At 50.1% G+C, this 13,528-nt stretch overlaps 1 protein-coding gene across 2 annotated transcripts in view; it reads right to left on the bottom strand.

The window, feature by feature from the left end:
- Positions 1 to 5,200: 5,200 nt before the first annotated feature.
- Positions 5,201 to 13,528, bottom strand: part of Ror2 (receptor tyrosine kinase like orphan receptor 2) — a 177,701-nt gene continuing 169,373 nt past the window's right edge. Inside the window, exons 7-9 of one of the 2 annotated variants that reach the window (XM_075969619.1) lie at positions 12,839 to 13,084; positions 9,129 to 9,331; positions 5,201 to 7,725 (exon numbers count right to left, since the gene is read on the bottom strand). In XM_075969619.1, coding sequence (XP_075825734.1) covers positions 6,280 to 7,725; positions 9,129 to 9,331; positions 12,839 to 13,084 — 1,895 coding nt within the window. In that variant the 3' untranslated portion in view covers positions 5,201 to 6,279. The remainder of the gene's footprint in view (positions 7,726 to 9,128; positions 9,332 to 12,838; positions 13,085 to 13,528) is intronic. The other variant, XR_012910359.1, reaches the window with a different exon arrangement.

The raw sequence follows: 13,528 nt of genomic DNA, 5'->3' as shown, positions 1-13,528 counted from the left end.
TCAGAAGAGAGCATCTGATCCCTTGGAGCTGGAGTTATAGGTAGTTCTGAGGTTGTGAGCTGTCTGATGTGTGAGCTGGGAGTTGAATTCAGGTCCTCTGAAAGAGCAGCAAGCACTCTAAACCACCTACTCATCTCTCCAGCCCGCCTCGAAATTTTTTAAAGCAGCCGGTTTCCGCTCTGCATCCATAAAGACAGCTACACATGTTTCAAAGGTGACTGCAAATGCCAGCAAGGATGTGAAAAAACAAACCGCCCTTCCTTGCTATGGAAAGTTTGTAAGTTTCCTGTAAAGATCAATCCTTTATATATAACTCAGCAATTCCTGCACTAGGATGCCCACCTGAGAGACGTTTCTTATATAAAGCTTACAGGCATTTATCGGGCTGGCTTGGACTTCTCTGCGATGTTCAATGGACCCAGCTGAAACTGATTTGCTGCTAAAGCCCCTCATTCATCAAGAAGCCAGAACCCAGGGACTTAACTCGCATTGCTTCCATCTTCGTGCAGAAAGCGAGTCTGAAAGGAAGCAGTCCTTTTTCGTTCTATTTCTGAAGACTTCAATCTCTTTTCTGCCCAAGAAGCCAACTTCCTCTGTGTAGCGCATCAGGAAACTCTTCCTAATTTACACAATGAGTTGTTGCCTACACTGAAGTGAAATTTGAATATTTATAGTAAACTTGTCATAATTTTATCTTTTGACAGACAGAAACTTACGCCCATCCGTGAACACGCTCAAGTGTTCACAGCAGCATTGTTTTTAAAACATTTTGCTTATTTTTATGCGTAGGATTGTTTTGCCTGCAAGTATGTCTGTGTACCATGTACAGTGCCTGCAAAGGTCAGAGAGGGAGTTACATCCTCTGGAACTGAGCTAAGACGGTTGTGAGCTTCTGGGAACCAAACCTGGGTCCTCTGGAATAGCAGCCAGTGCTCTTAACCGCGGAGCCACGTCTTCAGCCCCAACTAGAGAAACACAGTCACCTAGGACGACTATACACAGAAAGGGCGGGGTGCTACCCAAACAACAGAGCACTTTGCAGCGATAAAAGGAACTTCTGATACCTGGACAGCGTGGGAGTTGAAAAACAAATTGCTAAGTGGAAGAACACAGAAGCGAAAACACCGCTTACCCAGGAATTCCATTGACAGGAAATGCTTAGCAGACAACCCCTCAGATTGGAGACAAGTAGACAGAAACGCTCTAAAATGGGATGGTGGCGAAGGCAACGCCCTTTGCACATTTACCTACTGCTAACGAGTTGTGCACTAGCAATGGGGGAGGCTCTGGAAGTAAACTTCAGCACAGCAAATCTGTTAAAAACGAAGAGTTCGTGATGGCTCCATCCACAGAGGATGGTGAGCCCTGAACACAAGATCCTATTCTGGGGCCCAGAAACACATCTTACTAAATGATGCTACCAGTATCCCTTGATTAGAGAAATGTATCCTTATTAGGACCTGACACTTTTCCATGAGTTTGAGTACCTGACTTCTCCCACCCTGTAAAGTCAGATGCTGGCTAACCCAGAGCCCCGATGAGTCTGCCTCTGCATTATTTATGGGAAGAGATTGGTCCAGCTCCAGATAGGAGCCAGGTAGCAAAGAAGGGATGGTAGGAGATATTGCAGGCAAACCATGTTGGTCTCTTGGCGTCTATAGCCTAATTTGAGTTAGTTTACCCCTCTGAAATGATGGATTTTTTCTTAACAAAATCTTATTGCTCTGCATTCCTAGTAGATTACGCTGGCTTTCTTCCAAAGAGGCAGCTCTGGTGTGGTTCATAGTGAAGACCCCACCATGCTAAGGAGAGAACAGTTTTTAAAACTTAGTAGAGGCAGGCATGGTCGTCCCCAATGCGATCCCAGCACTTGAGAAGCCGAGGCAGGAGGATTAAGTTATATAGCCTTCTGGCACAGTAATAAAGCACATAGAACAGCTCTCAAGACATGTACCAACCAAGCCTAGGAAGGAAAACCTACATTAAACACTGAAGCTTGTTCATGGCCCGCAGAGGTGAAGTGTCAAGAATGGAGGAGCTGCTGCTGGCAGTGGACAGTGGTGAACATAACCTGCAAGCGACGGGGAGAAGCTAAGACTATGCCATATGGAGAAGACACACAGGGGGCGGGGGGGGGGATACATGGGCAGCCAGAGCCTGTGGGGGAAGTGGATCGCTCTCCCTGTTCTGGATTCTCTCTATCAATGTGGGTGTCATTTCCTTTCCAGATGCTGTCCTTCCATCTAGACCCGTAGAGCATCACACAAGAAGGTGCCCCGTTGACCCTGACATACTTCAACTGAACAGACACAGGAAATAGACAGGCTTGGGCCATCCAGGGGAAGGGATGACTAAACGGTTGATATACTCTTACATTTCTTTTCTTTGGTAATTTCACCCATAAATTCTTTTCTTGCCCCCCGCGCTGGCACACTGAGCAGTGAGTCTTGCCATGGCCAGGAGCTCTGAACCCCTTAGGGGCTGGGGTTGAGATGAGGTGAGGCAGGCACAGGTTCTCCATAGCAACACAGATTAGGACAGTTACAGAGGGAAACCACCCAAGTGAGCAACTTATTGTTGTCTTCTGAGGTTTCAAAGAAATGATCATGTTTTCCCTGATCCTCTCTGGATTCTCCCAGATGTTGCTAGAGCCTTGCAATGCCCAAAGGCTGATTTTAAACTTGTTTAACAATTTTTTTTTTGGTGGGATTAAACTTCTCACCAAAACTCAGCCCATGGGAAGAGTAACAGAACAAAGGCAGCCTGCTTATTTGGCCTGACTTCCTATACTATGACATATACTCAGGCCGAGAGTACAGGCATCTCCAGGTACATTCACGCCCTCATACTTCTGGTTGGGGCACGTCTGTCTGCAGGCTGAGTCCCATCCCAAGTCGGGAGGATTAAATACTCTGGGTACTCACACAATACTGAATTGCCAGGCCCACAGACAGCGCCCACTTTTCACAAGTGAGGGCAATCCCAGGACTGTCCCCACAGCCTCAGACGTCTGCAGGAGGCAGGCACAGGCTCTTCATAGCAATACTGTTTATGACAGCCACAGAGGGAAGCCATCCAAGTAGGCAATGGGTTGAGCCAACCAAGAGTCACTTCAACCCCAGACCCTTGGCCATGGGGGAGACTCACTGCTCAGTGAAGAAAAACGCAGAAAAGAGTTTATGGGAAACATTACCACAGAAAAGAAATAAACATATGAATATACTAACGATTTACTTACTTGTGCCTAAAGAAACTCTGGGAAGACCCCACACAAGAGTTTTATGAAAAGGTGTGGAGGGAGGTCTGAGAAACTCAGTGCCCTGTCACATCTCTGGATACTGGAAACACATCTGTGAGTCAGTGACCAAGGGACAGTGCAGTGTCCTTCAGACTCTCCTGGCCTGAATGTTGATGTCTGGCGTCAACACTTGGTTTGGGTTGTTTATAGGCAGCATCAGAAAATGCTAAATGCAGACTTTTCTCCCGAGGTAAGCATTGCTCTTTGGCTTTCAGTGCCCCACAGAGGACTGATCCTCTAACTTCAGACACTCAAGTCTCAGGTGCCGTGGGGGATGATGAGGGGAGGGAGTGGTTGGGGGTGGAGGTGGCCCTCAGAAAGCACACAGAGCCAGGTTGGAAGTACAGGCACACCAACGGAGGTCACTGGCCTTGATGGCACCCCGACCTCCCACACACCCACTTAAAAACTCACCTGAACATTGGGTTTGTTGAGATGCCGGCCTCTTTACTTTGCCCAGGCTAGTCCTGAATGCCAGGGCTTCATTCAGATCATCCTTTTTCCTTAATCTCCTTGCCATTGTATCTGGCTTCAGAAAGACTTTAAATATTAAATGTGAGTTCTTATACACAGCCACAAGGGACTGATACTTTTCATAAGGTCTGTCTGAGGAACAGGTAAGCCTACAAACTGTCCCCAGGTGGCTACCAACACTGCAGTGTTTGGTGAGCTATTTTCAAAGTGAGGCAGAAGCAGGGTCTCATAGAGAACAAGATGGCTGCAGGTAGGTGACATTGTCGTGTACAGGAGTCACACACCTTAAACCAGTACAGAAAAATGTATCCAGTGCTTGGACAGACTGCTTCAGTAATGGCGGCTCATTCAGAAAGGTAAGGTGTGTAAAAAGTGCACATGGTTCTGTAAGGCTCACCTGGAATTCAGTTCTGTGCAGGTGTTGTTCTGTAGCTGCGAGAGCATCACTCTTGTGCAAACACAGGCAGAACAGTTACCCACCAGTGGTATCTCCTGAACTGAGCGACCTATCGCTATAGTTCCTGGTTCTAGAACATTCCAACTAAACCCACTCTTGCTCAGCCACAGGAACTTTCAAAGGTTGGTTGCCTTCCTCAAGTTTCACCCTGAGTTTATGATTAGAATGAGGGGAAATGAACATTTTATATTTAACCTTCGTGAAATCCCCAAACACACCTCTCTCGCTGTGACAGAAATACCTCCCAATGTTTCCACAGAACTTCTGCTTCCATGTCCCCAAGGCGCCGGCAGTGGAGACCGTTAGTACCTGGTGGCCAGTTACGGTCGGCTGAAGTGGCTTCCCTGCTTACCAAGAAACGCAAAAAGCCATTTCCCATTTTCACCCTCGGGTGTCCACAGAACAGTTAAACCACCAGGTGTACAAGTTAGAGACGAAGCTAAGTTCCTCTTTCAGGAGATGTCACTATCCTCCGAAAGGCAGCTTCAGACCCTTCGATACCCATTCCAGACAGCCTGGCCACACTGGCTGAGAGGGGCCCTGGAGCTGGCTCCTCATCCGTAGCCTAGTCCATTCTTTCTTTCCCCCAGGGAAGCATCCAGGCTGACATCGGGGCACATTACAGCTCACGGTGTCTGATGGACTTGAGCAGGGTTGTACTGGGAGAGCAGAGTGAGGGAGAAAACAGGACTTGTGTGTGTGTGTGGGGGGAGGGGTTGGGTAAGGACTTGACTATCCCCGCAAGGGCACCCTTGCCTCTTCTGCCTCCCCATGCCTGTCTCCCACGAAGGAGGAAAAACGCAATGAGAATTCATCTCTGTCATTTTTCCATACTCTTGCTTCATTCTCATGGAGTCGCTGGTCCTCGCAAAACTGCAAACCCATGAAAAGGCTCAGCCTAAACCCTACCCAAGCGCTCCCTCATCCAGCAGGTGCCTGCTTCAGCCCAATGTCCTTCCAGCCTGCAGAAGTGCCAAACAAACATTCATTTATTGGGTACAGCAGGCATGAGCCTACGAAAGGAACTGACACCATGCACCAGACAGGTGGCCCATGGCCCATGGGAACAGGAACTCTGAAGTGAAAGGACCTCACTCACGGGTAGCAGAATGAAGCCAGATACCATCCTAACGTGATGACATCCCAGAGATAATACGCACAGTTAAATTACTAAGCCATTATTTAGGATCAAAACACCTCCGTGAAAACTGCACACAGAAAACCATATAAATTACATTTAAGGTCTGCACATGGTTCTTTAAAAAAAATAATAACAATACTGTTTTCTGTACAATGTTGCTTCCCTTTGAACATTCTAAACCCAGGAAACATTTTCCCTTAAATTCCAGAAAAGTAGGCAAAATACATACGCAGTATAATTAAAACCCTTCACAAAAATACAAAATCGTGTCGGTTTCTGTAAAGGCACATTTTTCTTGAATACAAGGCACTCCCAACTGTTTTCAGAAGCTCCTTTATCCCTGGACCCCAGCAGGTGGCAGCATCCTGCTTCTGCTGGACTTTGGCTGTTAAAAAGAACATGCATGGCAGTGTGCAGGGCAGGAGAGAGGAAAATGCTCCCTCCACCCTCAGCCAGCAGGAGGCTTTCTGGGTATATTAGGCCCAAGGTGCCTCTCTGTTGCCCTCTGCAGCCCTGTTTCCCCAGGTTTCTGGATCCTCAGCCCCAAGAACAGGGTGTGAAGGCGTAGCCCATTTCTCTTTGCACAACATCCTTACCTCACCACCATCAGGATAAAGCAGACGGTGGGGGTCTCCCTGTCCTGTTTCTGAACATGGACCCCTGCCCATGTTAGACTGCTGTCTGAAATGCCCTCCAGCCACGCTGGGGCCACAGTGGCAATTTTAAGGGCATAGAGTGCAGGAGAAAGTGTAGGATTTCTCACAGTCTCAGGTAGGCAGGCTCAAACCAGCCTGTCAGTCCTGGGCCCTGGTGATGGGCCGCTGTTTGTAACTTCTCAGAGCCATTCTGAGGTCCCCATGTGGCCACATCAGGGACTTTTATCCTGGTGCTCCAGGCCCTGAATGCTCCTCAGGCTTCAAGCTGGACATGGGCCTCGTTCACCTGGAGAGTGTCGCTGTCTCCCAGGAGCTCAGTCTCTGGGACAGAGCCCTCCTCCTCCTCTGCTGCTTCCTGCACAGGACCCTGGACCGCATCTTCGGGGATGTTCTGAGCATCCTCACTGCCCTCTGCGAGCAGGGCTGCCCTGTCCGCCACAGATGTGTTGGATGGCGCTGTGGTGACGTAGCCTGTGCTGGTGGAGCCGCTGCCACTGTGGTGTGAGCTCGGCTTGGGGACCATCTGGGGGGGCACCTGCTGTGGGGCCATCTGCATGGGGATTTGGACTGGGTAGAAGTTGGGCAGGTAGGCCCCGTAGGCTGGTACTGGCTGGTAGCCATTGACTGGGATATAGAGCTGTGCTGGGGGCACCAAGGGTCTGATCTGACCCTTCATGGGAATGAACTGAGGCTGTGGGAAGGGCTGGGCCTTCTGCTTGGGTGCCATGTAGCGGGCATTACTCACATTGCTGACAGGGCTGGTACTCAGGGAGCTGGTCTGCGTGGTGTTGCTGGCTCCCGAAGTCTGTGCTGAGCTATTGTAGTTGGATAGGTTGCCCCAGGCCCGGAGCCGGCTGTGGATGTCCTTAAATCGGGGCCTCCGGCTGGGGAACTCATTCCAGCATTCAATCATGAGGGCATAGACCCAAGCGGGACAGTCATCTGGGCAGGGCAGTACCTGCCGGCTGCGGATCATATCCACCACGTCCTGGTTGGAGTACCCGCAGTAGGGCTGCAGGCCATAGCTGAAGACCTCCCAGAGAACCACACCATAGGACCAGATATCAGAGTCAACGGAGAACTTGCCGTACATGATGGCCTCCGGTGACATCCAGCGGATGGGCAGCAGCGAATTGCCCATGAGTTTGTAGTAATCAGCAGAGTACACCTCACGGAAGAGGCCCAAGTCTGAGATCCTCACGTTCAGCTTGTCATACACCAGCACGTTGCGGGTGGCCAGGTCTTTGTGGACCACATGGTGGCTGGACAGAAACTCCATCCCCGCTGCAATCTGTGCCACCACATGCACGAAGTCGGGGGGCTCCAGCGCCGACTTCACTGTGCGGTCATCGTCGGTGCTGCCCACGTCGGAGTGTGGTGAGCGCATGACCAGGAACTCGTGGAGGTCACCGTGTGAGCAGTAACTGAAGATCATGCTCAAGGGTTGGTCCTTGGTCACCACACCTAGCAGGCAGACGATGTTGGGATGCTGCAGCCGTGCCCGTAGCATGGCCTCCTGTCGGAACTCCTCCCGCAGGGGCCCCTCTGCCTTGTCTTTCAATGTCTTGATGGCCACGGCTTGGGTTGGCTCTCCTGGGGCGGGTCCAAACAGGTGGCCTTTGTAGACCTTCCCAAACCGGTCCTCACCGAGCTCCTCCATGAACCTCACTGTGGACAAACTGATCTCCTTGAGTTTGGCCTGCCAAGAAGAAAAGTCAAACATAACTGTCAATGCAATACCAAAGCAGAGCGGCTGGGATCACCATTGTTGAAATGGCCTTGCTGGTCCTGTCTGCCCCACAGCCCTTTAACACCTTAAGTACAGCTTCGATGCTATGAGGACACCTCCATCTGAAACCCTCCCAGGTCTTAACCCAGCTACAAGTTAGGTCTCTCCAATTGTGCCCCCACCAACACCTTGTGCACATATAAGTATACATCAGTTCACACTCAAAGCTGAGCCTGGAGACCACTTTTCCAGAGTCACCCAGGGACCCTAAAGAGGTGTTTGTCACACCTCTCCCAGCACGCCCACATCACAGAAAGATGCTGCTTCTCCCGTAGGCTCATGGAACCCTGCCATTAGCTTTGAGCCTATGGGGATTTGTTCAGTTCAGGGCCTGGCATGAAGCCCACCTCCACGTCAGTCTCAGGCTTTCCTATGCACTAGATGATATTCTTTGGGTAGAAGTGGCATACCCAGGGACACGGACCCTGCCTCTCTCTCCGCCCTGCCTACTCCTGGGTGAGCTACCTGCAGACTCGAGGCCTTGAGCAGCCACACTCCAGTTAAAGGCCCGTCTCTTCCTCAAATGTCAACCCCAAACCACGGCAAGAGACCAGGAATCCTTGACTGAAGGGATCAATGAGCCAGCTCTGTCCCCGGCACCTCAAGAACCCCTTCGAAGTCACCTGAGTGAGAACACTGCTCTCAATGTCAGTCATGAGTTAAGTACGCACACATGAGGCCTGGTGAGGCCATCGGCTGCCATATTTCAGCGTCTCCCTTCCCTGGCATCTACACCACTCAGAGTGGGGCCAGTCATTCAGGGGTGCCATCCCTCCTGATTAAAGGGCTGGCAATTTCCCCTGAAAAACAAAGCAAGAGAAAAGGATCCCCACTCTCAAAAATGCTGTGGTAATCCTCAAATGGTGGAGCAGTCTGAATTCTCCTTTTCAGCGTCACCCTGAGGGCAAAACTGGGGTAGCTCTCTGGGCTGGGAGGTCCTGGGGCAGGTGGAGGGGTAGGGCCACGGTGTGAGGTGCTGAATTCTATGGACCTGCACGTTCCCATCTAGTTCAGAGAAGCAGCTGCCGAAACTACAACCGCTTTTAACTCTAAACTACCCACCCCCAGGTAAAGGATTCAGGTACGGTTGGCTGTTCCTGGGTGCTGCTCTTTGATTTTCACCTAGGGCTCCTCAGCTCAGAGGAAATTCAGAGCCCAGCATTACAGGTACCCCCCCCCCCATCCCTGAGCTCGGACCAGGCCACACTGAAGGTGTGTATGTCGGTCAGCTAACACCCCATGCTTGTGCTGGGCCCTGTCGCAGCGAGCCTGGCTGGGCAAGAGCTGCTTCACTAGGATACTGGCCAGAGGACCTGTTTGTGCTGGTTGATGAGAGGCATCTCCATGTCCTGGCTGGGCGAGGCCATCAGCTGCCGGCGCTGTGGAGTGGAGGCCGAAGCCTTCTGTTTGTTGCGGCACATGCACACGAGGAAGAAGAGGCAAGCGATGACCAGGGGGATGGCAATGCTGGGCACCAGGATGTACAGGATCCCCATCTTGCTGCTGTCTCGGGGACCTGGGGACCACAGTGGGGAGGCTATCAGTTTTCAAAAGACACCACCTTTTCAGCTATAAGCTCCCCAACCCCATCCCTCCCACCACTAAGTAAAGTATTCAAATATGACTGGCTATTTCAATATTCTGCTTTCTTTCTTCTTTTCTTCTTCTTCTTCTTCTTTTTTTTTTTTTGTTTTTAGAGACATGATTTCTCTGTACCTTTGGAGCCTATCCTAGAACTGGCTCTTGCTTGTAGACCAGGCTGGCTTTGAACTCACAGAGATCTGCCTACCTCTGCCTCCCGAGTGCTGGGACTAAAGGGTATGTACCACCATTACCTGGCTTTCTCTTTCATTTTTACCCAGGGCTCCACAGTTCATTGTCCTTGATAACCTTTCCCCTACTTAACATCTGGATATATTTGAACAGTTCTGTATAATGATGACACTTGTAACCTAACAATTACAGATGTGGTTGTTGTAAAGAAGAGAACAAGGAAAAAGAGCAAAGAGTTGTCCTGAGACCTTGTCCTTGTTATAATACGCAACAGGGAAAAAGAATTCTAGACAGACAATCTGGGCCAATAAACAAGGAAGACCTTCTGATTTTTCCCTTCACTTTGCCCCAAGGGAGAGTTTCATCTTCTATATGAAGGACTTGTAGGAAGGTTCAGAGGGGCACACAGGGAGATAGACCGAAGGACAATAGCAAGAAGGGTTGGGTGGGGACTGACGAGCACTGGGCAAGGCATGGCAGAGGGTTGACTGTCCCCGGATGGCTTCCCGCGCCCTGTATCACTCTGACAAGCCATTGAATTTCAAGAGTAGCTGGTGTGATTTGAGAAATTAAGGCTGAGCCTGCCCCCCCCCCGCGCCACACACACACACATACAAGAGCATGAGTCCGGCTCCCCAGAGAGCCTAAGGAACCCCCTTGAGCCTGTAAATAATGACATCAGACTTGTGAGCTCTTTAGCCAGGAAGCAGTGAGCTCCTGTGTGGAAGCAAACAAACCCTTTCTAGGGATTGTGGTGTCTGAAAGAGAACACTCAGTCTCTGGTGCCACCTTGGGGAAGAACAAAAATCACTGTACCCCAAATTCAGTCTTGTCACCTGACTTTCTGAAACAACCGACATCCAATAAGACAAAAATCACAGACAACACCCCTCCCTGTGTATGCATAAGTATGCAGTAACTTCTCCAGAAAGGATCCCAGAATGTTCCACAAGTCCAGAGTTGGGGGAGGGGAGAGAAATCAGACTCCAATTCTGTTTTTATTCTTAACGTAGGTGTGATGATTTGTATCACCAGCCAGATACCTGGGCTGCAAGCCTCTAGAAACCCCTGTGAGACCATCCGGATTAAGGGGCTCTCTTGATTAAGAGAGTTGGTGTGGGAAGACCATTGCCTGGGCTGGGAATCCTGGACTGAATATGATGGAGATGATGAGCTGAGCCCTGGCATGTCCTCACTGATCCCTTCATGCTCCTGCTGCCTGTCATGTGCCTGGTGGCTTCAGATCCTGCTGCCCGACTTCCCTGCAATGATGGACTGACGTGGGATTAGAAGCCGGAAAAACCCAGTCTACCCTAAATTGCCTTTGCTAAAAGTATTTTACCACAGTGCCTGCACAGCGCCATGAAACAAAACTAAAGGCAGTGGAGGAGTTTCCACCCCCCTACCCCCAAGAGAAGAAACATGCATCCTGCCCACATAGCAATGGGCTCGTTTGTTTTATATTTGTTTAAAAATTACCAACACAACACATGCTCACTGGGGGGGGGGGGAGTATTAGAAAGATGGGAAGGTAGCCGGGTGATAGTGGAGCACACCTTTAATCCCAGCCCTCAGAGGCAGAGGCAGGTGGATCTTTGAGGTCAACCTGGTCTACAGAGTGAGTTCCAGGAGAGGCTCTAAAGCTACAGAGAAACCCTGTCTTAAAAGAAAAAGAAAAGAAAGGAAAAGAAAAAAAAAAGGAAGTCATTATTCATAGAGATGCTTGGCACAAAGGCTGCCTTGCTGCTGATGGATCGGTGCTCAAACTTCTGTGTGTGTGGCTCCAGCTGGAGCGTACAATGTAACTTATACTTAACTCTTCTGGCACACCCAAAGTGCGCTTTCCTAAGGTGGGCAGGGAAATGACTGTAAATAGAACCATGTTGTCTATACTCCCTGCTGGCTCTGGAGCACAGTAAGCTGTTTTGCTCTGTCAGAATAGATTCAGGCCCCTTTACCCGTATCCCGTTCCCAGCAAAGCCATCCGGGCCACCCTGGGGCCTCCCATGACACACTACCTGTACCTGGCTCTTATTAGCAATTCTTCGAGAGGCCCCTTGCGTTTCTATCCCAAGAATGCAGACCTTTCTGTAACCCAGGATTCCAGGTTCAATAACCTATATATTTTTCTTTAGTTTATTTTTAAATTACGAAATAATAGCTGCTTATCAAAATGTCTCCTACCTGAACACCCCCACAGATCTGAGGAAATCATCATCAAAAGCCTGACCTCCATCTTTCTAAAACTCAGCCCAGGACAACGGCTAGAGTTGGATGGCTGAGACCCTGCATACTCAAGTCCTACTAGTCAGGATTTTCCCCAGCAGGCCTTGTGAGCCCATTTCTCAGAGAAAAGGTTTTACGGAGCCATAGCGTTCCCTCAGAACTAGAATTTTCATTCTCAAGGAGTGTTCCTTCAAGTGAACATATGCTTAAGAGGTGTGGCTCAGTCCCCCCAGAGTGGTGATGAATAAAGGCGGTGGCTCCAGGCTCCTCAGACGGGTGGGGCACTCTTAGTTGACTATTGATTTTTAAAAAAATTTTTTTTGATGGTTCCTTTTTATTTTTTATGTGCATTGTTGTTTTGCCTACATGTGTGTCTGTGTGAGGTGTTGGCTCCCCTGGAAGCGGAGTTACAGACACTTGTGAGCTGCCATATGGGTGCTGGGAACAGAACCAGGGTCCTCCGGAAGAGCAGCCAGTGCTCTTAATCTCTGAGCCATTTCTCCAGCTCCATCAACTGATGTTTTAAACCAGGAAATGCATGTCCATCTCTCATTCACGGCATAACAGAGACAACTTGGGGGATGCTGAAACCTGAAATCTACTGTCTCCTTACTCTGTCGTATGTGTGGGAGCAGAGAAAATGGGACAAGGGGAACGGAGAATTACTTCTGCCAAGCTTAGAAAACCCTGGGCAGTCACACTGAAGAGAGAACCCAGGTGTCAAATTGAATGTCCCAGGACCACACACACACAGGGACCTGATGGGAAGAAGGTTCTAGAATGCACACAGCAGTTACCACTGGATGGTGAGATTAGGGCTGCCCAGCACAGTGTTCAGGCTTTTCATACCCTAAAACATCCTATGATGGTCTGGTATTTCAATTTTCTTTAAAACAAGTGATAGTGATGGTAAGAAGGGACAGTAGGGTCCCCGCTGTCCCCTGGCAATAAATACCCCAAACTCTTACTACAGGCAAACTCAACAGCCAACATTTTTTTAAAAAAAAATAGAGAGAATACATACTACACGGGGGTACGGCACACAGTTCCATGCGTACGTTTTTATTCTGCGTAAAGCACCACGGGCCTTCCATCTGGCCCCCGGGGTTCCGGCAGTAGGCGTGGCCTCCTCCCAGCTCTGGGAATTCCGTGCTGGACAGCTGATGACTGTGAGGGTGCTGCAGAGCCCAGGGCTGACACTGGTGGCCTGACTTGGTGGTGCTGGCCATGCCCCTGTAATCAGCACCGGAGCCATTGTAGCACTGGTGATCTGAGAGAAGCAGAGAGTTAGGGGCCTGAGCACCCAGGGGCGCTGGCAATCCCTGCTGCCCTCGGGAGTGGGAGTGTGGGGGTGGGGTTCCAGAAAGGAACGTCAAAGTTACTCTGCCTCCTTGCAGGAAATCCAAAAGACTTAGGGTTTGACACATGACCCGGAGAAGGAGCACTAGAAGCAGTGAAATGGAAGGTAAAAGAGGGACACATGCAGGAAGGACACCTACTGCAGCTGCTCCAGCCCTGAGACCCGCCAGGCACCCACACCCATGCCCAGGGCAGAATGCTGATACCAACAACAGCCTCATGCTCGCTTGTTCTAGAAGCAGAATGGACCCATATAAACAACTGGGCCAAGTCCCAGGCCTGGTCCTACAACCCCATCGGCCACCTCTGCTGCCCACTGAGAGTCTGGCTCATCTACATGTGAGAACACGCTAGA

The sequence above is a fragment of the Microtus pennsylvanicus genome, chromosome 4 (genome assembly GCF_037038515.1).
Source record: "Microtus pennsylvanicus isolate mMicPen1 chromosome 4, mMicPen1.hap1, whole genome shotgun sequence".
Lineage (NCBI taxonomy): Eukaryota > Metazoa > Chordata > Mammalia > Rodentia > Cricetidae > Microtus > Microtus pennsylvanicus.
This window is presented reverse-complemented; position numbering and strand designations above follow the sequence as displayed.